Genomic DNA, 24,865 nt, shown 5'->3' with positions numbered 1-24,865 from the left:
AAATATCATTAAAGTTAAAAGGGTGATTTGGTCGGTCAGTCAATAAACATTTATTAAGCACCTACTATGAGCCAGGAACTACTTGTGCTAAGTTCTAAGAATACAAAAAGATGAAAAAGAGAGGCCATACACTCAGTCTAATGGGGGAGAAAACAAGCGAACCAGTATGTAAAACAAGCTACATGCAAGATAATAAGGAAATAAGAGACAGAAGGCATGAGAATTGAAAAGAGTTAGGAAAGGTTTGGGGGGGGCAGGAATGGCAGGTATTTTAAACTTTTATTTTTATTTACACAAAGAAAGGGAAAGATCGAGAACAGAACAGAACAAAAAAAGTTCATTAATAGAGAGAGAGAGCCTAATAATTACTGACGTAGCTAGATGGTATAGTAGACAAAGAGCTGGGCCTGAAGTCAGGAAGACTTGAGCTCCAGTTGGCCTCAGACACTTATTAGCTGTGTAACCCTGAGCAAATCATGTAACTTCTGTTTGTGGCATTTTCCTCAATTATAAAATAGGGATAATAAAAGCACCTGCTTCACAGGGTTGTTGTTAGAAGCAAATGAGGTAATATTTGTAAAGCACTTAGCATAGCACCTGGCACATAGTAGGTTCCATATAAATGCCGATTACCCTACTACCTTAATAAGAACTTGGAATAGAACAGATATATGAAAGTGGGTGTAGGAGGCTGAGTAGGAGAATGTGTAGGAGAAGAGATAAAAACAGCAGAATCAGAACTAACCGCAGGGATTAAAAACTGACTTAAAAGAGGAAGGCGGGGGGGGGGGGGGGGGGGGAAGTAAATACAAAATAATTAAATGGAGAAAAAGAAACCTAACCATCATAATGTGAATGGATTAAACTTCCCAGTAAAACAAATGAAGATGGCAGAACTGATAAGAAAAGAAAATGCAATAATTTACTACATAAAAAAGATAATAATAAATGAAAATGGGAGGCTGGCATAAAATTTACTATAAACCAGTAGATTCCAAAAAGTCTATAATAGTAATTATGACAGGCGATAAAAATTCACAATGATACTGCATCTAAATTCATAAAAGAAAAATTTATGAAATTTCAAAAAGATATTAAAAAACATAATTATAAGAGACTTTAATGTTCCTCCCTAAGAGTTTCATAAGGTCAACAGAAAAATAATTTTTAAAGGAAAATAGAGAGTTGAACAGACTACTGGAAAAGCTATATTTAAAAGAGTTATGATGTCTCTTGAGTGGGGATATTAAAGAATATGCAGATTTGTCAGTATCACACAGCATCTTTACAAAAATAGATTATATGTTAAGGCATGAAGAAATTAATTATAAAAAGGCAGAAATATTAAACACATCCTTTACAGAGCACAGCATGATAAAAAGAGTGAGTGATAAAGGGAACACAAATAGAAGATACAGTCTACGAAAAATGATTAGGTTAAAGAACAAATAATATTAGCAATAACTATATACACAGGAATGATAATGAAACTATATCAAAAATTCTAGAAAGCAATCTTTAGAGAAAATTTTAACAAACTAGAAAGAGGATTAATATAAACAAATTTGCTAACCCAAAGCAAGTACAAAAGAAAAAAATTAAAATGAGTAGATAATATAAAAAGATTTTAATATTATAAGCAAAGCCTAACCATTTTATTTTAAGATTAATTCAATAAAACTTCAACTAGTTCATCAGATTTTTTTAAAGAGAGGAAAATCAAATTTCTAAAATAAAGGACAAAGTGAATGCACAATGAGCAGAAAAAAAATAAAAGAATGACCAGAAAGTACCACATACAGTTTACATGCCTGCAAAACTAGGAATTTAAAAGAAATGATTACCTATAAAAATATAAAATCCTCAAATTAACAAGATGTAGAGATCTTAATCTAATGTGAAGAAGACAAACTAAATAAGCCATAACTGATCTACCAAAGGGAGAGGGAAACCCTAGTCTAGGTGGATTTATAAGTAAATTCTATCAAATACTTTAAAAGCAAATAACACCTATGCTACAAAGAATGATCTCAATAATTGAAAACAGAATAAAATAAAAAATTTACAATTCTATATGGAAGAAGCAAGAATTAATAAAACATTTGTTTAAAAAAGAAAAAGAAAAAGCTCTTTACCAAATTCCTTTTATGAGACAAATATGGTTCCAGATATCCAAACCAGGGAGAGACAAACCAGAGAAACAGAACTATAGAATAATCTCATAAATGACTATGGATTCAAAAATTTTAAATAAAGTTATAAGGGGGGAAAACTGTAGCAATTTATACCAACAAAAATTTACTATGCCAAGTTGGATTTATGACAGGAATGCAATGTTCAACATTATGAAAACAGTTAGCCTAACTAATCACATAAACAACAAAAAACCACAATTATACCAATAAAGTCCTTTGATCAAATACAAGTTGTGTTTATTCTAAATGCTATAAAAAGCATAGGTGTGAAAAGGCCACTTCAAAAACACAAACAATTACCATTACTTGCAATATATAAATACTACAAGCTAGCCTACTAAATACAGAGGTAAAGCAAGAATCTTACCTCTCACTAGTTATTTGAAATAGTTTTTAAAATAACAGCTATGGAAAAAAACAAAACAAACAAATTAAAGACATAAATATCAACAAAAAGGAAATAAAATGTCTATATATGTTAGGAAAAAAATCACGGAATCAAAGAAGAAACAAACCAATCAAAACAATAGCTCCAGGAAAGTAGTAGGATACAAAATAGATCCACAAAATCATCACCATTTCTATATGGTAAAAATGATATAAAAATGATAACCAGAAGGAAATGACAGAAAGAGAACTCCCATTCCAAATTATTACAAAATGCATAAAATATATGCAAATCCATTTATTAAGATACAAACAAGATTTGTATACATACAATTACAAAAGTTTCTTTAAGGAACTAAAGGAAGATAAGTTGGAGTGATGTCAATTGCTCATGGTTGTACTATAGCAATATAATGGGAAAAAAGGTCATATTACATATGTTAATTTACAGATTTAGTGTTACCTACGGCTTACTTTCTGAAACCAGGCAAAAATAAAATTAATTTAGAGTAACAAAAGATAGCTAATTTAAAGGCAAATTGTGGGAAAAAAAGTTAGAATTAAGAGGCATAGCATTTGTAGACTTCAAACTATATCACAAAGCAGTAATCATAAAAAACTATTTGGTATTGATTAAAAATAGAAAAGTAAATTAACGGAATAGACTAAATAAGCAATACCTAGAAACAAATTAATATAGTAGCCAAGGTTCAATAAACTCCAGAACATAAACTATCGAGGAAATACTCCCTACCATCAAGAATGTCTAAGAAAACGAGAAAACAGTTTGAAAGAAATCAGATTTAGAGAAGTACTTTATACCACATGCCACAATAACTTTAAAATGGATCTGAGACCTCAATATAAAAGAATATAGCATTTTTTAAAAGTAGAGGACAAAGGGAGTATCTTTCATGATTATGCTAGGAAAAGAAATCCTTAATAAGACGAGGGATAGTTGATCATAAAAGACAAAATAGACAATTTCTAATACATTAAATTAAAGAGCTTTATTACAAACAAAATTGATATAATGGAATAAAAGGATATTCTATCTACTTTGAAAAAAATTGTATAAAATGTATCTGATAAAAAGCTGGATATCCAAAATATCTAGGAAACTGACACAAATATAATACCAAGAGCCATTTCCCAATAGATGAGCAGTCAAAAGATATGAAAAAATTTTTTTCAAAAGAAATATAAACTATCGGCAACCATATTTTAAAATGTTTCATATAAGAAGAATGCAAATTAAAAGTCTAAGCCAACAAATTTTACCCGAGAGCCAGAAAATTCGCAAACATAATAAAAGGAGGGAAAGTATTAATATTAGATGAGCTATGGGAAGACAGGTACACTAATACACTGTGGACCTGTAAATTGGTCCAACCATTTTGAGAAATGGTGTGGAACTATGCAAGAAAAGTCATTCCACTAATGGGTCTGTATTCCAAGGAGAGATTAATGACAGAGGAAAAGGCCAGATATGTACAAAAACATCCATAGCAGCATTTTTCTGGTACCCAAAACATGAGGGAAAAGTGGGTCAATTGGGGAATGGCTGAACAAATTGTAATATATGAATATAACAGATTATTATTATGCCAAAAGAAAGAAACATGAAAAAGGCCTGTATGAACTGATACAGAGCAAAGTAAGCAGAACCATATATAAGACTGTGATAATATAAATGAAAATAACACTAAAAGGCAATCTAACTTAGATTAAGTCTAACAACCAATTTAAGGCTTGGAGAACTGATGAAACATATTTCCTTTCCCTCAACAGAAAAGCTGGAGACTTGGCAGATGTAGAATGTGCCATATGCTGGTCAGGTGTGGTCAGTGTGTCTGTTGGTTGTTTTTTTTTTTTTAACAAAGGTGGTAGTGGTTGGGGGGAGTGTAATATCCAGAAATGACTCTTTGTTTTAAAGGATCTACAGGAATAGTTGGTTTTTTTTAAGTTGAGTACGTTCTTGAATAAATTGTTTTGGGGGGTTTTTTTTGATAAATTTAAATTAGCTTAAATTTAAAATATACTGGGAGACAGGTTATTTAATGGGATACCTCTCCTACCTGGCATATCCCCTCTATTTATTTCCCACTACTTAACACTAGTCATCCTCCAAGTTCCAGTTGGATTCTAACTATTCACTAAAGACTTCCATGACCACTCCAGTCTATGTTGGCCCCTTCTTTTTTTTGTAGTCAGTGTGTACAGTTGTCTATACCTGATTTGGGAAGGAATTGACTTTGGTAGGAAAGAGAATCCTCTGGATGCCTCACTTCCAATGACTCTGAGTGTACTATTCTCATCAAATGAAATAATCCATGTAAAGCAACTGGTAAGCCTTAAATCCTATACACATGTAATTTTATTACTCATTCTTGTTGACGTTTGATACTACAGAAGCTTCCAACTAGCTGGTTACGTCATGCTGATCAACCGCAAAGCTTTAACTGGTAGTTCTCCAATTTGATCACCACCTTTGACTCCCGGAATAAAGGATGTGAGGGCAGCACCCAGCTCACCAATCCTGTCAGTGCTCTTAAGCTTGGGGGAAAAATCAAAAGCATCTCCTCATCTGGAATGGGCATGGAGCCCCTGGTCTTTAAGAGAGCCCCTAATCTAGTGCTTCCTCTGGCTGATGTGGACAGTATGTTTACTCATTACTGACTGGGCTGGCAATGCTTTGCTCCTCTATGGAGCAGGAATTCTCCATCCTGACCTCGATATAGATTCCTTTGATTTGCAGCCTAGAAAAGCAGCCAAACTACATTCTCTATTCTCCACTTCTGCTGACGGGGGCACTGTCTGGAACCAAGCTGAGCTCAACTTGTATTCTGACAGCAGAGCCCCTGGGCACAGAAATGGCTCCGGGCTGTCTTGCCAAGCCAATGACTGGTTGGGGGCCACAAGCGGCTCTTTTGCTTTGCTGGGGGTGGCTGACCGACAGGACAGAGAGGCTCCCAGGGATGTACAAATACCCAGAGGACCAAACAGGAAGATCTGCCACTGGCGTGAATAGGCCGCGGCGAGAGAGTTGAAGCCAACAGTAACACTGGGGGCAGCTGCCAAAAGACACACTGGGCACCGACTGCCAGGAGCACCACTAGTTGGAAGAGAAAGATAAAGAAAAGCTATGATAAAGACAAAGAATGTCCTCTGATGTGGGCTTCCTCCCAACGTCCTGGGGTGGTCAGAGGCAGGTTCCCAGGTTCTCTCGCTCCACGGGTTGAGTCCCATTTGCTTCCCTTCCAGACCGGGCCTTAGATGGACCGTACGAAGATAAGGTGAGTCAGGGCAGCTGTGCAGCACAGATGCTCATTAATACCCATCTGGGCAGATACCCCTGCCCTGTCTCACGCAATCATGTCTGTCTTGAGGGCAGCTCGGCAGACCTCGGGAAGCTCCATCCACGCAGAGAGGATCAGAGTGCAGATGTGCAGACTCCTAGACTCACAGGACTGAGTCCTGAAAGGGACCTTAGAGAAAGACTCCAACCTACTCATTTTCTTTTGCATGCATGTTTTTAGCTTCCTCTAGGCCACAGGCTAAGTTTGATCTGGTTCCCTTCCAGAAAAAAAGATGAGAAAAATAAAAGGTCCAGTAATGTTCCTCCAAGCCTTATGGTAGCAAATGAGAAAGTGAAGATGGACTGCATGGATGTACATAAAGCACATGCTGGATGTGCTGGTATGCCTTAGGGGGAGCATTCCCATTAGCCCTTCTGCCCATCTATGCGTGCCTAAGATGAATTAGACAAAGGCAATCGGAGGGATGCTAATCTCTTTGTGCCTGAGTATCCCACTGTTTGAAAGACTTTTCAGTTGTCTATATGGTGAACCCAGTCATTTAAGACTCATATTCATTAAATAGTAACTGTGCACAAAACACTATGCTAGGAATTGTGCGAGATTGTAATTGTGCTATAAGAAATGACAAGTGGGATGATCTCAGAAAAACCTGGAAAGACTGACATGAACTGATGCAAAGGGAGGTGAACAGAAGGAGAACGTTGCATACAGGAACAACAATATTGTTTGATGAAGAACTGTGAATGACAGCTACTCTCAGCAATACAATGATCCAAGACAATCTCAAAGGACTAATGATGAAGCATACTATTTCCCTCCAGAGAAAGAACCGATATTGATTAAATACAGAGTGAAGCAGGCTATTTTTCACTTTCTTCCGTTCTTTTTCTTTTATTTGAGCCTTTCTGTACAAAATGACTAATATGGAAATGTTTTACATAATTGCACACATATAACCTATATCTGATTGCTTACTGTCTCAGGGAGGAGGGAGGGGGTGGGAGAGGGGAGGGAGGAAGGAAAATAATTTGGAACTCAAAACTTTAAATAAAAATGTAAATTTTTTTTTTAAAGAGTAGGTGCTGGAAAAAACAGAGTAAGCTCAAGAGTAAGCAGACCAAGAAACAACAGGAAAAACGCTGTGAGAGATACCTGCAGTAGATTTTAATAAAACCTACCATTCGGTGTCTCTGGAATCTGAGCTTTCTGTTTCTCAGCAATCTATCTATGGCAATTAATCAGTCCCTTCGGCTGAATTCTCTCCTTGGTGGCCACAGGATGCTAAAGTCTGATTTAGATGTTGCATCCCCATAAGTTGTTTGGAAAGAGACTTATTTATCGATAAGTTGTAAAGGACAGCCTTGGTTTGCCTTGCTCTCCATTACAGAGGTCTCAACAGCCTTCAATGGCTACTTCTTCTTTGTACAGGATGTTCCTAAAGTCTGGACACATAGGCAAAAATGCATATTTTCAAGAAATGAAATGAATGAAATTTTCAACATTTTACTTAATTGGAATATTAACCAATAGCATCTTCAATATGATTTCCATCTTGTGATGCAAAGGTTGATGCGCTTTGAAAGATTCACATGAACTCTATGCAATAACTACACACTGCTGTCAATCTTAGCACATTTACTCTTTATGTGTTCAAGCAAGTGTGTTGCATCTGTAATTTTCACTGAGTACACCTTCTCCTTTAGCATACCCCAGAAAAAGAAGTCAAGGGAGCTATTATTCCAAATATTTCAAAATATGAATTTTTTTCCTATGTGTCCAGACTTTAGGGACATCCTGTAGTTAAGTGCATTCAGTTACTTGCTCTCACTCAAAGGCTCAGAGGACAACCGCATTTGAGGAATGGTTCTCTGTCTGAATTGGGTCACATAAGAAGTTCTTGGCTGGGCCGCACTAGAAATGTTCTTTGCCCTGGGGTTAAAGCATTGGAATTTGAGGGATAAGAAGTTCATCTGATCTCTAAGGTTCCTTGCCACTCTAAATTCTGAGATTCTGTGATTTCATCTAGGACTCTAGCTGTGGTTCTCTAAAGGAACACACAGAAATGGTGATCCAACCTTGATCACCCTTGGGTTAGTCAGGTTTTTTCTGCACAGCTGGTTCTGGAAGATCCTCCTACTTGGAGAAGTTTAAAGAGCACCACAAAAAAAAAAATCAGACTCATTAATTTAGAGCAGAGCTTCTCATCCTGTTTTGTGTCAGTCTCGTGAAGCCGATGGACCCCATTCTCAGAATAATGTTTTTAAATGCATAACGTATGAAGGATAGAAGAGGAAATGAATTACATTGAAATAGTTATAAAAATATTTTTTAAAAACAAGTTCATAGGGGCAGGTAAGTGGCTCAGTGAATAGAGTACTGGCCCCAGAGGCAGAAGGACCTGAATTTAAATTGGGCCTGACACTTGACATTTACTAGCGGCGTGACCCCAGGCAAGTCACTTAACCCTGACCGTCTCACCAGCAAAACGAAAACAAAAAAGCAGTCTCCTAACTGGGAGGGGACCCCTTCTCAGAACAACATTGCTAAATGAATAAAATAAAATATATAGATTACAAAGGAAACCAAATAAACTGAAATATATTGACAAAATACACACACACACACACACACACACACACACACACACACACACACATATGTTTAAAGCTCACAGACCCCAAGGCAAGCACTTTTCCTCTATACTTAACTGCCTCTTTGTATTAGTATGTCAGAGATTGGGGATGATGAAGGAATGAAATAAGAAATGATTCCTGTTCTCGTGAAATTCACACCCTGGCAAAAGGCTATTATACATGTGTAAATAGCTATAATACGAAATGATACTAAGTACCTGACAAAGGGACAAAAAAAGGTGCAATATGGAGCCTGAGGAGAAATGATTAATATGGATGAGTAGATGCATCTTCCTGAGTACAAATCTGGCCTGAGATATTTACTGGCTGTGTGACCCTGGCTAAGTCACGTAGTCCTGTTTGCCTCAGTTTGCTCACCTGTAAAATCATCTGGAGAAGGAAATGGCAAACCATTCCAGTATCCTCGCTAAGAAAACCCCAAATAGAGTCACGAAGAGTCCGAGGAACTGAAACAAAAGGATTTGTATAGATGTAGGTGGGGATGGAGGAGAGGGTGTAACAGGCATAGGCAACCATGTAAACAAAGACACAGAGGTAGAGCGCTACTGTATTAAGTTTGTGAGTAGTTCAATTTGGCTACAAGCAACTTATTTTGAGCAACTTATGAGATGAGACTGGAAAGGAAAGGTGGTATACACTGTCAGGCTCTAAACATTTATTAAGCACCTACTGTGTGCCAGGCACTATGCTACTTAAGCACTAGAGATACAAAGAGGGCAAAAGACAGTCCCTTCTCTCAAGGAGTTCCCACCGTAAGGGAGAGACAACACAAGAACAAGTATGTACAAACAAGATATATAAAGGCTAGGTCTGGAAGGTGAGGCTGATGAGTTGGAATAGAGAAGAGATAGATAGATGTAGGAGATATTGTCAACAGGAGTTGACAATATAGAAGAAGAGAGAAAGAAAAATTCAAGTTCATACTGAGGCTTCAAATAAAGCAGGGTTCTCCCTCCTGAAGAGGAGGGAGGAATCCAGAAATGTTCTAAGCAACAGCAGCACTGTTTAGAATAAATGTACCTCTTCCCAAGGGGACTATATTGAAAGGAACTACTGTAATACACACACACATATCACAAATTCACATTATCTAATTATCAGTGCAAATTCATGCTTGCTAACCTTAGTGGAGCTAACCTACGTGGCAATCCTTATACTCATCCCCTACTGATCATATTTTCCATAGCAGCCTGCTCCAAGCCTGCCCGCCTCTCCTCAACCCCCCCAGCCCAGGACCAGGCTAAAGTGTTTATGCAATCCCAGGCATGGTCTGAAATGGCCCTCTCTATGTTCTCCTGCCCAAGGGAGGATTTAAGACTTCACTGCAATACATGCAACCCACCTGTTACAAAACAATTATTATATGCCACAGAGAAAGGAATTTTCTGGAATTGAAGTACACGTATTTATAAAAAGTCATGTTTAAAAAGCCCCCTCCCAGATCCCCTATGTATACTGCACCCTAGGCAGCTTATCTAATGTGACTACCTCTGTCTGAACTCCAACATCTCATTCCTAAAAGGTGAGCTCACCTTCTACGTCAGAAAGAATCTAAAGTGCACACCTTCATTTCTAGTCCTTTCTCCCTGAAGATCTCTCTTCATCTTCTCTTTCTTCCTTTAGTCTATTTGAATAAGAAGTCTTGTCCCAGCCTCACCAAAGCTAAATCCTTCACGTCTGTCCTTCATCCCACTTTCCCTGCCTCCACAGGACCTTGCTTCAGCAATTATTCCTTTTTGTATCCCCAATCTCTCCCTTTCTGCCACTGCCTCCCCTCTGAGTAAAGGAAGAGTGTTTGAATAAGTAAATAAGTATTTGAATAAGGGATTACGCTTATTATTAAGTGCCTATTACAAATATGATCTTGTTTGAGGTTCACAACAACCTTCTGCAGTAAGTACTATTATGATCCCTACTTTATAACTGAAGAAACTGAGGCAGAAAGGTTAAATGTCTTACCCAAGGTCCCACAGCTAGCAAGTGTCTGAGGCTGTATTTGAACTCAGGTCTTGCTGATGCCAAGTTCAGAATCCTATGCACTGTGTCCCTAGTTAGGTCACCCCAATCCTCAAAATTGCTTCTCCTGATCCTCAAACGATTGTTTTCCTTCTTCTTCCCTTCTTCAAAGGGAAGTAGATGCTTCCTACCTCCAATTGCTCCTTACTACTCATTCCTTAACCCCTTCCAATCCAGCCTCCACCCCCCCCCCATTTGACTATTCATCCCGCTTCTCCTCTCTCCACTCTTCTCCTTCTTGGGCTAATCTTCCTCTTCCTGCCCCATAAACATGGGGACTTTCCAAGACTCTGTCACTGCCCCCTTCCATTCTGTCCTTACTCATTAGATGACAAGAAACTGACAAATATAGCAAGACCTAACCTAGGGAACAAAAGAAAAACAGAATTAACTATGACATTGGTCTTCTTGGAAGCTGGAAAGAACACAAACCCCATTTCAACGCTTACTCTTTAGTGCCCTCACCTACTACCAGAATCATCCCAAGGCCACAGTCTATTTCGGCAAGTGGCCTTGACCTTGTCCTTTAGGAGGACACTATGCTGTGCTTTAGGATGCAATGAAAAAGAGGCAGTGGGTAAGAAGAAGAGTATGATTGGTTGCTGCTTAAAATTATAACAGCAACAGCTCCAGGTCTTTTGTGCATCAATCAGCCTATAAACACCCCCAGCTGTCACCAAAGCCAATCAGGTCCAGGGATGGGGAACCTCTGGCTGCCTCATTTCATGGAATCACAGAATTCTGAGAGTTGGGAGAGACCTCAACAGCCATCTGGTCCAACCTTTACCCAACTAGAGGTCTCCAACCTCATCCGAAAGGCCCCCAAAGAGAGGAAACCCACCAGCTCTTAAAACAACCCATTCCAATTGTGGATAGATCTTGTTAGGAAGCGTCAAGCTTAAACATGTTTCTTTCCAACTTTCATCCACCCCTCCTGGTTCTACCCTCCAACGGCTAAAGAAAACAAGTCCAAATCCCTTCAGCCCTTCAACCACTTGACCACAGCGATCCTGGCCCACTTAAGTGTTCTTTTCTCCAGGCTAAACCTTCCTAGATTTTTTCATGTAGACATTTCCATTTCTGCACATATAAACCTCTCAGGCTGTCTCAATGCCTTTTTCTGATTTCATGTCCCCTCCGAGTTCATTTAGTCAGTCAATAAGCATTTATTAATGAGCATTTATTATGTACCAAGCAGTGTGCTAAGTGGTAAGTATACAAAGGAAGGCAAAAGGAACTCATATTCTAATAGAGAGACAACATACCTGTGTACAGACAAGAGATAAATATAGATATGTATGTATACAGACACTATATATATATACACATATATGTATATATTTATGTGTACACACACACACACACACACACACACACACACACACACAGTAAATTGGAGGTAACCTCAGAGGGAAGGTACTAACATTAAGGAAGATGAGGAAAGGCTTCTTACAGAAGGCAGAATTTTAGAGACTTGAAGGAAGCCAGGGAAGACAGAAGGGGAAAGAAGAGGAGGGAGGGCAGAGTCAGTGAAAAATGCCAGGGTCTGGAGATGGAGTGTCTTGAGCATGGAAATCAGCAAAGCTGGACTGCTGAGTATGGGAAAGGGAGTAAAGTGTAAGAAGAATGGAAAGGGAGGAAGAAGCCAGTTTATGAAGGGCTTTAAAAGCCAAACAAAGCATTTTATATTTGATCCTGGGGAGCCACTAGAGTTTACTGAGTACAGTGATGACACAGTCAGATCCACACTTCAGGAAAATTACTTTGGTAACTGAATGGAGGATGGACTAGCGTGAGGAGACCCTTGAAGCAGGTAGGCATGTGAAATCCATCATAACCTACCTTCACTGGCATAAATAAGGCAGAGCGGGGAACACAGCATGACTTGGCCTAAGCCAGGAAGCCCTTTGGTGACAGCACTAGGCCTCAAGTCACAATAGCGAGAAAAAGCCTCCCCCACTAACACAAACAGCCCTGATGGAGCCACTGGAGAACAGACCAACCCTTGGGAGGAAATACTGGACCTCCCTCTTGGGCAATCTAAAAAAGGAAGATAACGAGTTTGGTAGACTATGCTAGAGTCCTAGGCCAAGAACCTAAGCTAATGATCGATGGAGTGTGTTGTGTGTTTGACAGATGAGATCCTTGTTTCTATTATTAATATGTTTGACTTGGTTGAGGCGCCTGTGATCTTGGGAAATATAGTCTATTTTCCTTTCCCTGAACAAATACTTGGACTCCTAATCACCAGAAACTGATTATACAAGGCCAAAAGAGAGAGGGAACTCACATCTTAACTCCCTTTGCAACACTGACTTCATTGAGAATAGACAAATTTTTATCCCAAAATAGATTTTAAAAAAAGGAAAAAGGGCCTATATGTACAAAGATATTTATAGCAGCTCTTTTCTGGGCATAAAGAATTGGAAATTGAGGGTATACACATCAATTGGCAAATGGCTGAATAAGTTGTGGTATGTAATTGTGATGGAATGCTATTAAATTATAAGAAACGATGAGCAGGAGGATGTTCTCAGAAAAACCTAGAAAGACTTACATGGGTTGATGCAAAGCAAAATGTACTGTGAACAAAGTAACAGCAAGTCTGTAAGATGATCAGCTGTGAGTGACTTAGCTATTCTCAGTAAAACAACATTCCATGACAATTCTGAAGGACTTAGGACAAAAAATGCTATCCATCCCCAGAGAAAGAACTAATGGTGTCTGAATACAGAATGAAGCAATTTTTTTCACTTTTTTTGTTTTTCTTGAGTTTTTTTTGTCTATATTTTCTTTCACAACATGACTATTATGGATATGTTTTGCATGACTACACATGTATAACCTATATGGAATTGCTAGCCTTCTCAATGTGCAGGGGGAAGGGAGGAAGGGAGAGAATTTGGAACTCAAAGTTTTAAAAACAAATGTTAAAAATTGTTGTTTACATGTAACTGGGGAAAAATTAAATACTAAATGAATACAAAAAAAGAAAAGACAAATTTTTCTATAGCCCTGTGTTATGAATGTAAAGTCCAGTGAAGAGTTATTCAGTAAGGGCTAAGAATTTCCAAGAATTGTATTTATAGCAGAAAGAAAATTAAAAGATTTCTGGGGATTAAAGTTGCATGTGGCTCCATGTTATAGAAAGAGACAGACAGACATTGTGAGATGGGTTCTCTTGTGGGTTTCCTATGGCATTGTGGCTTAATAGAAAGAACACAGGATTCATTGAATTTAGTTAAGAGATACAGGTTCTAGTCCCAGTTCTAGCCACTGGTTATCCACGTGACTACAGACAAGTTACTTATTCTTTTTTACCTCAGTTTCCTCATCTATAAAATTGAAAGGGGTTGGCTTAGATCAGAGGTACTAGACATGCAGCCACGGCCTACACCAGATTAAAATGTAACCGGGAAATATTTTAGCAAAATAAATAAAATGTAATAAAACATAGATAATGTCAACATGTGGTTTTCTAAGTCAATGTAAACCCATGAGGATCCTTATGTATGGTTTAGTGGCTCTTGTTTCTATTTGAATTTGATGCCACTGGCTTCGATGAGACCTAAAGGTGCCTTCTGGTTCCAGTGTTCCATGAGTCTTCGAGTGTTAAGTAAATGGCACATTTGCCACACCATGCAATTCCTATTAATTTCCCAAAGGACATCTGAACCCAGCTGTGTGTCTCCTTTGTTCCCTAAATGAATCTGAAGCCAAGAGAGAAAGTGTTTCAGTTGGAAAAATACAATGGTAAAATGGCTAATTCTGTCTCAGGAGTACCAGTTACTAACTCAGAGGGAGAGAACTGGGCTTACTGAGGCAGGTTCTGAATTCTGATGATTTACTGTTTTCCTCAGAGTAGGATGCAAACCTCTTCCTTCTAACCCTTCAGCTCTGTTATTGATTATTACATTGTGGAAAAATGTAAGCTCCCTGAGGGATTTTTTGTGTTTGTTTTCATCTTTTTGCACCCAACAAAAAACCTAGTGGTGCATCTCAGCTGCTTAATCACCTCCAAGCTTCTGACCTCCCTTTGGCCAGCACTGGTCAGAGGAGTAGAGCTCGCCTCACTGTCACTGCTCATAATGATCCTTCCTGATCTCCCAGGCCCTGGACTCTGCCTTCCTTGACGATGCTTGTGAGTTCTTTCCCATCCTAAGACAACTTTTCTGGACTCAACCTCTTGCCTACCTGCTATACCCCACCTCCAGAGCCAGATTCCTATTCCTGGCCCTTTCTGCACAGCTCAATCCCACCATCACCTATCCCCTGGAGTAAAACCACTTTCTCCCACTTAATAGTGTTATATTTTTTCCAATTCCATGTAAAGATAGTTTTCAACATTCATTTTTATAAGATTTTGAGTTCCAAATTCTTCTCCTTCCCTCCTTTCCTTCCCTTCTCCCCAAGACAGCAAGTACTCTGATACAGGTTATACATATACAATCATGTTAAACATATTTCCATATTAGTCATGTTGTGAAAAAAGAATCTGAACAAAAGGGAAAAACCATGAGAAAGAAAAAATAAAAAAAGTGAAAATAATATACTTTGATCTGCATTCAGACTCCAAACTTCTTTCTCTGGATGTGGACAGCATTTTCCATCATGAGTCTTTTAGAATTGTCTTGAATCACTGTATTGCTGAGGAGAGCTAAGTCTATCATAGTTGGTCATCGAACATGTAGTACAAATGTTCTCCTGGTTCTGCTCACTTCACTCGGCATCAGTTCATGTAAGTCTTTCCAGGAAACCAGTCTCTTTGAAATTGCAACACTGTCATTGTCCAATTTCAAGACATCCTACTTAAAAGCACTACAGACCGTATCGTTGTGTTTTAAACTAAAGTAAAATTAAAGAAATTTGTTTTACTGATTACTTAATAACTATTATTATAAATAGGGCCATCTGTTCTGTCACAAAAACAGGATGACAAATTAATTACTACATTAAACAGCTAGTTCCCTACCAAGCAGGTTATGTCCCTGACAGTTTTTGTTTAAGCCTGAAATGAACTGTTCTCATGCTTAATACATCCCCTGGGAAGGCCATTTCTCCCAACTCTCAAACTCTGTACCTGTAATACTTCTCTCATGCAACTTTTGCAGAATGTGATTTAATGGTAGGCCTTAAGAGGAATGACTTGCCTATGCCCTATCATCACGAGGATTCAAGAAGGCCTTCTCTTCCCACTGCAAACTATCTCTCCGACTCGGTTGCCCCAGGGTCTATAATACTGCCATTAGAGAGCCTTAGAGTTATTATTTTTGGGCTAGCACACCTTCCCCTTGAGGTTCTTTTTTCAAAAGCAAGTACTTCTGGCTAGGCTGATATATGAATTATTTAACCAGATCCTGTCCTTAACTGGAATTATGATAAAGCATTGGCTGCCAAGTTAGAGTGAAGAAGGACTGAAATGAGGTTTAAAGGGAATGGGCAGAAATGGGAAAAAACACAAAATAGACCATGTCTACTTCACAATTTTGCCTCAGATTAATCCTGTGTTATCAACATTTTCCAGCCTTGAATATATAAAAAAGTTGGATTTAAAAAAATTTTTAGTTTATGAATATCAGATTAGGCCCGAATATTTATCATTGCTCTTGACAGACTGAACACATTTCCATTGGCAGCCCTTTTCCTCCCTCATCCCCCCATCCCTTCTGCCGTTGCCTGCGGCATTCAATTAAGAGCATGCCAACCTAGCTTGTATTTCTTACCCTTAGTCATCCTGGTAAATGCCAAACCAAAAGGGAAGAAAAAGGTGAGAGAAAGACTTAGGTATTCTAGGCGGATTCTTATTTGGTCAGTCCTAGGCAGATTCATCTGGACTTAGATAGGTGGAGGCTTTATTTTTTGCCAGATCTGGGGGGAAAACTCAGAGACCATTCTGTATATACGTCTATGGGTACAGTGGAAAATGTAGAGAGCCAGACACACAGAACTTGTATCACAGGAGATACACATACCCTATCGGTATGAAACTAAAGAAGGCAAGAAACATTAGTTGAAACTATTTCTATTTCCATAAAGTTTTTGTTGTTGTTCTCACCATAATAGACAGGCAGACCCCTGTGTCACTGTTAGTTACTATGTCATCTGCATAGACTGGTCACCAGATGCCTTAATGTCACCATGGGCTTTTCTTTAGCAAACAGAGCCAGGAGATGGTTTCACCCACAGCCCTGAACCCACCTGAAACCATATGATCAATATCTTACTTTTTCTCGAGCGGGAAAAAAACTTGATTCCCCCAGGTGAGGTAGATGGGTTGGAGTTCGGGGAGGACTCTTTGGAGGAAGAGCGAAAGATGCCACTGAAGCTCATGCGACGTGGAGATCTGGGAGGGGATTCCTGGTAGGGGAAGGGGAACACCGTTTTGGGAGAGCCTGGGCTATTCCTGGCCCTCGCAGGGGCTGACACAGGGCTGGAGGGTCGATGCTGAGGGCCTCGGGAGAAGAACCCTTTGGAAGGACTCCCAGAACTGAAGGGACTGTCCACCTGTGAGGGAGAAGGGGAAAAAAAAAGAAAGTACGTTAGGTCATGCTGTCATCTAGGTGTCCTACATTCAACAATTAAGATTTTTCAGAATATGCCTGAAACTTAGTGCTTTAATTCTGTGGTGTTGAACACAAAGACTGAGGTCACAGGTTCAATCTTTGTGAGCAAATTTATTCCAATGGTCACAGACTATAGCCCAGTTTCATTTCCTACTCTCTACCCCCTGACTCTTGCTATACTCTCTTCCATTTAATCCAATTAGCATTCATCAAACATCTACTATGTGGGGATACAAAAATAAATAATAAACAATTGTTACCCTTAAGGAGTATATATTCTACTAGAATAGAAATAGCATCTATACATTTCAATTAATACAAAATATATACAAAGTGAACAAAAATGGAAGAGGACGTAGAGATCTGGGTCTGAAAGGGCCCAGGTCAGGGATTAAATTCTGCAACATATAAAAAAGTTTGAGAGACATAATTTCTGCATAATTTATTAATTATGTCTAGCAAATAGTTAATAAAAAGATGCTCATGTCTCATAAACTAAAGACCCTTCCTAGAAGCCCTGGAAGAGTGGGTATTCCTGATCAACTCTGATTGGTAAACTGTGAATAAGAGAATGAATATTTTAATGAGAGGTAGACCTATTCTAATGAGAGACTGGGGGACATGACTTTGATTATGTCACTCTTACTTCCAGACCACCCCCAGCCTTGGGCAATAGACCAAGGATCAAACTATCCCCCACCCAAGTCTGAGCAGAACACAATGGGCCAGAATTCACCTAGATTAGATTCTCTTTGCGTGGTTTTCTAATTGGGTGGGGTAACAATTTCACCTAAGGTGGTCTAGGTGGGGTAAATTTGTTTTGGGGGGGCAAGGTCAGTAATTTCCTCCAAAGACTAGCTTTATTAACCTACAGGGGTTTATTTCTGAATGAAGAAATAGAAAAAAATCTTAATCTTAATGATTGGTTATTAATATAAGAGAGAAGTAATAATTTCTCCTATTCTGAAGGGACGCATGTTGGGATCCGAAAACAGAATTTTTATCTTCTAACACAGGGGTTCTTAAATGACTCTGTGTGTGTGTGTGTGTGTGTGTGTGTGTGTGTGTGTGTGTGTGTGACAGAGACCCCTTTGGCAGGTCTGGTGAAGCTTATAGACCCTTTCTCAGAATATATTTTTTTTTAAATTTACAATTGAAGAAAATGTTAAATTTTAGTGAAAATAAAGATGTAATTTTTTTTCCCATTCAATTTCAGACCCCCTGAAGTGTCTCTATGTGAAACCTGTGGATCCTAGGTTAAGGATTCCTCTATCTAGCTGCTTCATTAATTGACTGGATTGGAGGTTATAGAGAGATCCAGTAAAATGTATACACTTCATCATTTTTTTTAAAAGCTATTTAAAATGGAACTCAATAAGCATTTACCAAGTACCTACTATGTGCAGGGTGCTGTGTAAGTGATGGTGGAAACAGAGCTTAGCTAAGACTTTGTGGTACCATGAACTGCCCTCAGGGAGCTCACAATCTAGCAGAAGGATAAAACACTTAAACTTATAGCTAGTTATAAGACATTATATAGAAATTGCTATAACATTCTTGCTCATTTACAAAAACGTAAATGGATTATTTATTAAGATAATTTGCTCTTTTGGTATGTCCTCCCACAACCTCAGATCTAGAAGGGATCCTTCAAGACCAACTAGTTCAGTAAATGTATTTTACAGATGAGGAAACCGAGGACAAGAGGGGTATAATGCCTTGCCTATATTTGCAAAGTTATTAGTGGTCATTCGGGGACTAGAACCCAGTCTTTCGTATTCCCGATTCGGTACGGCATGATGTAGTACATAGAGCGCTGAACTTGGTGTCAGGAAGATTTGGGTTCAAATCGCCCCCTCAAGTACTCTGATATAGCCTCAGGTTCCTCATCTGTAAAATGAGAGAGTTAGATTCCTTCCAACGTCCCTTCCAACTCTAAATTTATGATCCTATGTTCTTTTCCATGATATGACACTACTCAAGTGAATTCAGATCAACAAAAGTATTCCCCAAACCCGCGCTCATAACTGTGAAAATACATCAAAACTTCTACCCGGCTGGAAAGTGGGTCAGGAACATAATCTCCCAAATTAAGGTCAGAACCTTTGCAGTTGCCACACCCCTCCTCCCTACCCTCTTTAATTGTGGTAGAGGAAACCAGTAGGGTTGAATGAGCCTTTCACCACTAGGAGGCACAGCTGAGCATGGAAAGCCTATAATCCCGCCAGCAAATTATCCTAATTACCGAAACTTCCAGATATTAGGTTTGATTTTAACGTAAATCAGATCAGTAGATTAAAAAAAAAAAAACTTAAAACTTCTAGCAAAACCTTCAAAATTTTTCCTTCTTTTATATGGGAAATTCCTAAAATGTCCATACTTCCCTGCCTTCTTAAATGAAATATGTACTTTAAAAATCCATGAGTAATTACTGTCAAAAGTAAAGAGAAGTCTATTTTGGCACAACATAAATGGAAAAACTTGGGACTGCTGAAAAGTGGAATTGGTTGTCTTGGGAGGCAGTGAGTGCCTTTTACCAAAAGTCTTTGAGTGAATATTATCAGGAATATTGTGGATGGAGTTCATGTTTCAGACAGTTGGACTAGATGACCCTGAAAATATCTTGTAACTCTTACAGTCCATGCAGTTCATGGTTCTTTAGGGTCATCCTTATATCTAACCAAATCAAAGAGTTATTTTGGGTTTTTTTTTAGAGCTGGAAGACATTTTGAGATTCTCTAGTCTTGAGGCCTTGAGAAGTTAAATAAATAGCCTGTCCAAGGTCAATTACTAGACCAAGGTGAAATCATATTGATTGTAATATGATCAGGGGCTATTCAGATAGGCAGGATAGTCTGTCTCTATATCAAAGAGCCCGGGAGAGCTATGCCTTAAAAGAAAACGATATGTTTTATTAGAAACAACATTAAACAACCATATAAACTATCAAATTTGCTCAGCAACTATTTATATTTAAATTAATTTCTCTTTTTTGACACTTTAAAAAACGTTGCTGGTACTTTTAAGTGACTCCCCATCATCCCCTATAGAATCCTCCTTTGTAACAAAGAATGCCTCGACTGCACATACGTTGTCATGATCACTAGGATCCTTTCCATTCTTATTAAAGAGAATGTTAACCTTTTCTCCTTCCCCACCACCAGACCATTTAATTTAAATTAATTGCAGCATGTAAAATATCTTAACCACTTTTTCAGTCCTTTCCCCTGAGTCTCCATTATTAATCTTTGTCCAAACATATCCACTCACTTTTCCTCTACGCTTTTCAAGTCTCTACATGTCAGTTTTTCTGGATTTTGCTGTTCTCACTGTCCCTGCCTCCAACAGAACCTGATTCGTTCTACATTTGCTGCTTCTAATTTAATACGGTCTAAGAATACAGATCACAGAGCAATGTTTGGCCTTTATTTTAGGTATAATTAGAGCAAGCTTGGTTTGTGGCAGCTACGTGGAGCAATGGATCTGGATGGATCTGGAGTCAGGAAGACCTGAGTTCAAATTTGACCTCAGATGCTGATTAGCTGCATGACTGTTGGCAATGCCTTATCAGGTTCCTCAACTGTAAAATAGAAATAATATAAGAAGAATAGAGTCTACCTCAGGATTGCTGTTAAGGATAAAATAGAGAAGATATTGGTAAAGTACTTTGCAAACCTGAAAGGGCTATTTGTCATAAAGCTTAAAACTGTACTAAGATTTTTCTGTATAAATGCTAGCTGCTGCTGCTACTGTTTCTTCTTCTTCATCATCATCGTCATCACCATCATCATCATTGTGCGGGCCTAAATAGCTTTAATTATTGGATTTTGAGATATCAATATCTGCTGCTAAGAGGCTTGTCTATTTCCTTCCTGGTTCTACCATGTCAACAGTAAACGATGCACATTTTATCCACAATTAGCTGCCAGTCTGTGGAAGGTCAAATGAAAGCAAGTTATCTGTGGGAATGGGACAAATAGAGGACTATGGGTATAGGTGGGTGGGAAAGGTGCCAGGAGATGGGCATAGGCAGAGAGTCAAAAACAGACTAGGATTAACACTGATTATTTAGGGAGTAATGCCACTAACCACACCAATAAATCTTGGTTTAATCTGCACCCCTCCCAGCCCCACCCTGGGAAACTATGTTAGGTTCTCTGCCAGATACAAGGGCACATCAAAAGCTATGAATGCCAAGGATATAATTACGGACTAATGTGAATTTGGAGGTGGGGCTAAATCAGAGGTAAAGTGCTTTTGAAAGTACTCAGCTCTGATTAAGAAGACATGATTTCCTCTCCCTTCCTTTGCTCATTTATTGGTCACTTTAGGAAGGAGCACAGGATCCTGGATTCAGAGCTAGAAGAAGCCTCAAAGGTCAATCCCCTTCACTTTACAAATGGGGAGACCTAAAGAGATTAAGTGATGCACCTAAGGTCACACGATAGTTAAGTAGGAGAGTCAGGATTCAAACTACTTCTTAGAAAATTTACATCTTCTGATGAGATTTAAATGAGAAGGTAGCTTTGGTAACTGATGGTTAAGAGCAAGCTCAGGAATACAGGGAGATCTGAGCTAATACTCAGAATTAAGAGCTGGATAAAGAGGGAACAGAAGGACAAACTCTCCAATGATGACTGAAGCTTAAGAAAAAGTGTTCAGAGGAAGAATGATGTGAAAGCCTGGTCAATGACTTCTACTTTGATGACATTTCAACAAATCAGACTGTCATATGTAATAATGATGATAATGCATTTATAGTGCTCTTTTCAATTTTTCAAACTGCTTCCCCTTTTAAGATGATTACACCCTTTAATCTTCACCACGACCCTGTAATGTAGGCAGTAATAATAATTATATAGCACGTACTCCAGATTTTAGGCAAACAGATCTTAAAGGGTTCAAAGAAATGGTAGGTAGGCTCCCCTGGACTAAAATTCTAAAGGGGAAGTCGGTCTTAGGAAGGAGGGAATGTTCTGAAGAAATGAATTTTTAGAGAAACAATTCTGATGAGGAGGACAAGAGGGAGTTGTCTAGAAAAATCAATGTAGATCCACAGGGGAGTCACTGATCAAACCCCACTCTGAGAAGACATGAACAGGAGATAAAAGCAATGGCAGATGATGGCGGCTGAGTACAAAAGCATGGCACAGTCCTGGAAGAATGAATAGCACATAAGGAATACTAAAGTTTGGCATAAGGTGTGTCTAGCAAAGGACAACAAAGAAAGGATTTTTTTTTGTTTGGGAGAAGAAAGGAGAATCAAAGAAAAGCCAGGACCACTGCTCAGGGTGTATGGATGACAATAAAAGACTAGTGTGATCTCCTATGAAGTGTGAGCATGGTATAGGCACGGTTTCTTAAATTGTGGCTCATGAAAAATTTGGCAACAATAAAAGGTTTCTGAACTCACAACGACCAAAAATTAATTAAAAATCAAATGAGTAATGAATGTGAGATGTTTCTGGCAGCGCTTGCCCATGCTGCATCATGCAACTTCACTGCAGCCTTGGCTCTGAACAGAAGCATTCCCACTTTGCACTACGCATGCCCTCAGGCCACGCAAAGCCAACCTATGCTACGGAAATCCAAGTAGAAAAAGTTTAAGAAGCCCTGATACAGTGGATAGAGGGCTAGTCTGAGAATCAGTAAGACATGGATTCAGCCCTGGCTTCAGACCCTTCTCTGCTGTGTGAACCTCGGCAAGTCATTTAACCTCTCTGAGCCTCAGTTTCCACATCTGTAAAATGGGGAATAGTGCTACTGTAATCAAGATGATTTAAGGATCAAATAAGATGACATATAAAGCACTCTGCAAATCTTGAAGTGCTATACAAATGCTAATCATTTTTGTTGCGGCAGTTGTGAGCCAGTTGCTGTGTTTTTGGGGTATCCCACGTTTATCCTTATGCAATTTCTAACCTCTCCCTACATGTAATTCCTCATATTAGCCCCTTTCCTTGGAATAGTAAACAGGACTGAAAGTTCAGAAGGTCATCTTTCGCACAATCTAACATGCAGATAAGCATATATTATTCATAACGTGACACTTCTCCCCTCAATATCCAGGTCTGGGTGTTTCATTGTGATGATGAGAGGAAAATCAATCAATAAACATTTATTAAGCACTAACTGTGTGCCAGGCATTGTGCTAAGCACCAGGAATACAAATATGAAAAAAGAAAGTCCTCTCTGATCTTATGATCTAATAGGGGAAAGAATCTTATCTTCATCAGTCATGGATAGTGATAGATATAGTTTACCTAGATTTTAGCAAAGTCCTTGACATGAATGAAAGAAAGTCTCTCATTCTATTCTGGTGAACCAAATGGAAAGTTAGAGAGGCTAGATGATAGTATAAAATTAGGTGGATGCAAAACTGCCTGAATGTCTAAGCCCAAAGTGGACAGAACCTTGGACAGCACCCACCTTCAGGGGTCAAGAAGAATGTGCAGTATGAGGGAAGGAGGAAGAAGAGATGTTGGAGAAGGTGGGTATGGGCTGGGGGAGGGCAGGATTGTCAGATTCCAAGGAGAAGTAATTAAATAGGGCAGGTAGATGGCACAGTGAAAAGAGTGCTGGGCCTCGAGCTAAGAGGACCTTAGCTCAAATCTGGCCTCAGACCCTGTGTGACTCTGGGAAAGTCACTTAACCCTGATTGCCTCAGTTTCCTCATCTGTAAAATAACCTGGAGAAGGATGGCCAACCACTCCAGTATCTTTGCCAAGAAAACCCCAAATAAGGTCATGAAGAATCAGTCTGAATAACAACAGCATTGTGATATAATCAAATAACACAGGACTAGGAGTCACAACACCTGGCTTGGCTTGAGAGACACAGTACCCTCTGCTAACTCACCTTTCCATTCTCCTCCTACCTCTCCTAGAATCTCTGATTTCCTTCAAAGCTTAGCTCCCCTACATTTCCTGTAAAATCACCACCTCCTAGACAATGCCTTTACTGATCAATGCAGCCACTAGCGCCTCCTTAGCCAAAATGACAGTGTATGGGTTTTGTAAATATTTCAAATATACTCATATGTGGACTGGCTGTCTTGACTTACAATCAATCAATCAATGAATATTTATTAAGAGACTACTATGTGCTACACCTTGTGCTAATTATAAAATGTAAGCCCCTTGAAATGAAAGACTGCATTTTTGTCCTGGTATCTTCAACACTCAGCACAGAGTAGGCACTTAACAAATACTGGCTGACTGATTAACTTTAGAGATCACACAGTTCTACCCTCTATGTGCCACAGCAGAGACAAACTCCCCTAGGGCCAGGACTTTTTAATGGAACTCCATTCAGGTTCTCTTTAAAATATATCCTCGGTTCTTAAACCTATTTATCTTATAAATCTGCATATTTCCATATATTGGTCATTTAATTAACAAGTCTAATCAAATCAATTGATGAAGCAATAGGATAAAGAAGTATAAAAAACAGACCCTGCTCTCCAGAAGCTCACAATCTAGTTGAACAGAGAGACGCAGAGACAGAAAGACAGACATATGCATGTGCATGCACACACATATACGCACAGACACACACACAGGAACAACAGTAGAAGGCATTATGAGTGCCAGATAAATGGCACTTTCCAACAGCGTGGCCCTGAAGCTAAACTCTCCAATGTGTTCTCTTTCCCAATTAGCAGGGACTGTCTGGCTTTTTATTTGCATTTCCAGCACTTAAATGGTTCTTGGTACACAGTAAGTACTTAA

The 24,865-nt window shown here is 38.9% G+C and overlaps 1 protein-coding gene and 1 non-coding gene across 2 annotated transcripts in view; both read right to left on the bottom strand.

Moving 5' to 3' along the window:
• The window catches only part of PRKAG2 (protein kinase AMP-activated non-catalytic subunit gamma 2), a 459,590-nt gene that overhangs the window by 262,490 nt on the left and 172,235 nt on the right, over nt 1-24,865 (bottom strand). Inside the window, exon 3 of the mRNA XM_036758525.1 lies at nt 16,797-17,076. Coding sequence (XP_036614420.1) covers nt 16,797-17,076 — 280 coding nt within the window. The remainder of the gene's footprint in view (nt 1-16,796; nt 17,077-24,865) is intronic.
• On the bottom strand, nt 20,172-20,298 carry LOC118852501. Its single transcript, XR_005010573.1, has one exon. It is a non-coding gene; the product is annotated as a U6atac minor spliceosomal RNA (small nuclear RNA).

The sequence above is a fragment of the Trichosurus vulpecula genome, chromosome 5 (assembly GCF_011100635.1).
Source record: "Trichosurus vulpecula isolate mTriVul1 chromosome 5, mTriVul1.pri, whole genome shotgun sequence".
In the NCBI taxonomy this organism is placed as follows: Eukaryota; Metazoa; Chordata; class Mammalia; order Diprotodontia; family Phalangeridae; genus Trichosurus; species Trichosurus vulpecula.
This window is presented reverse-complemented; position numbering and strand designations above follow the sequence as displayed.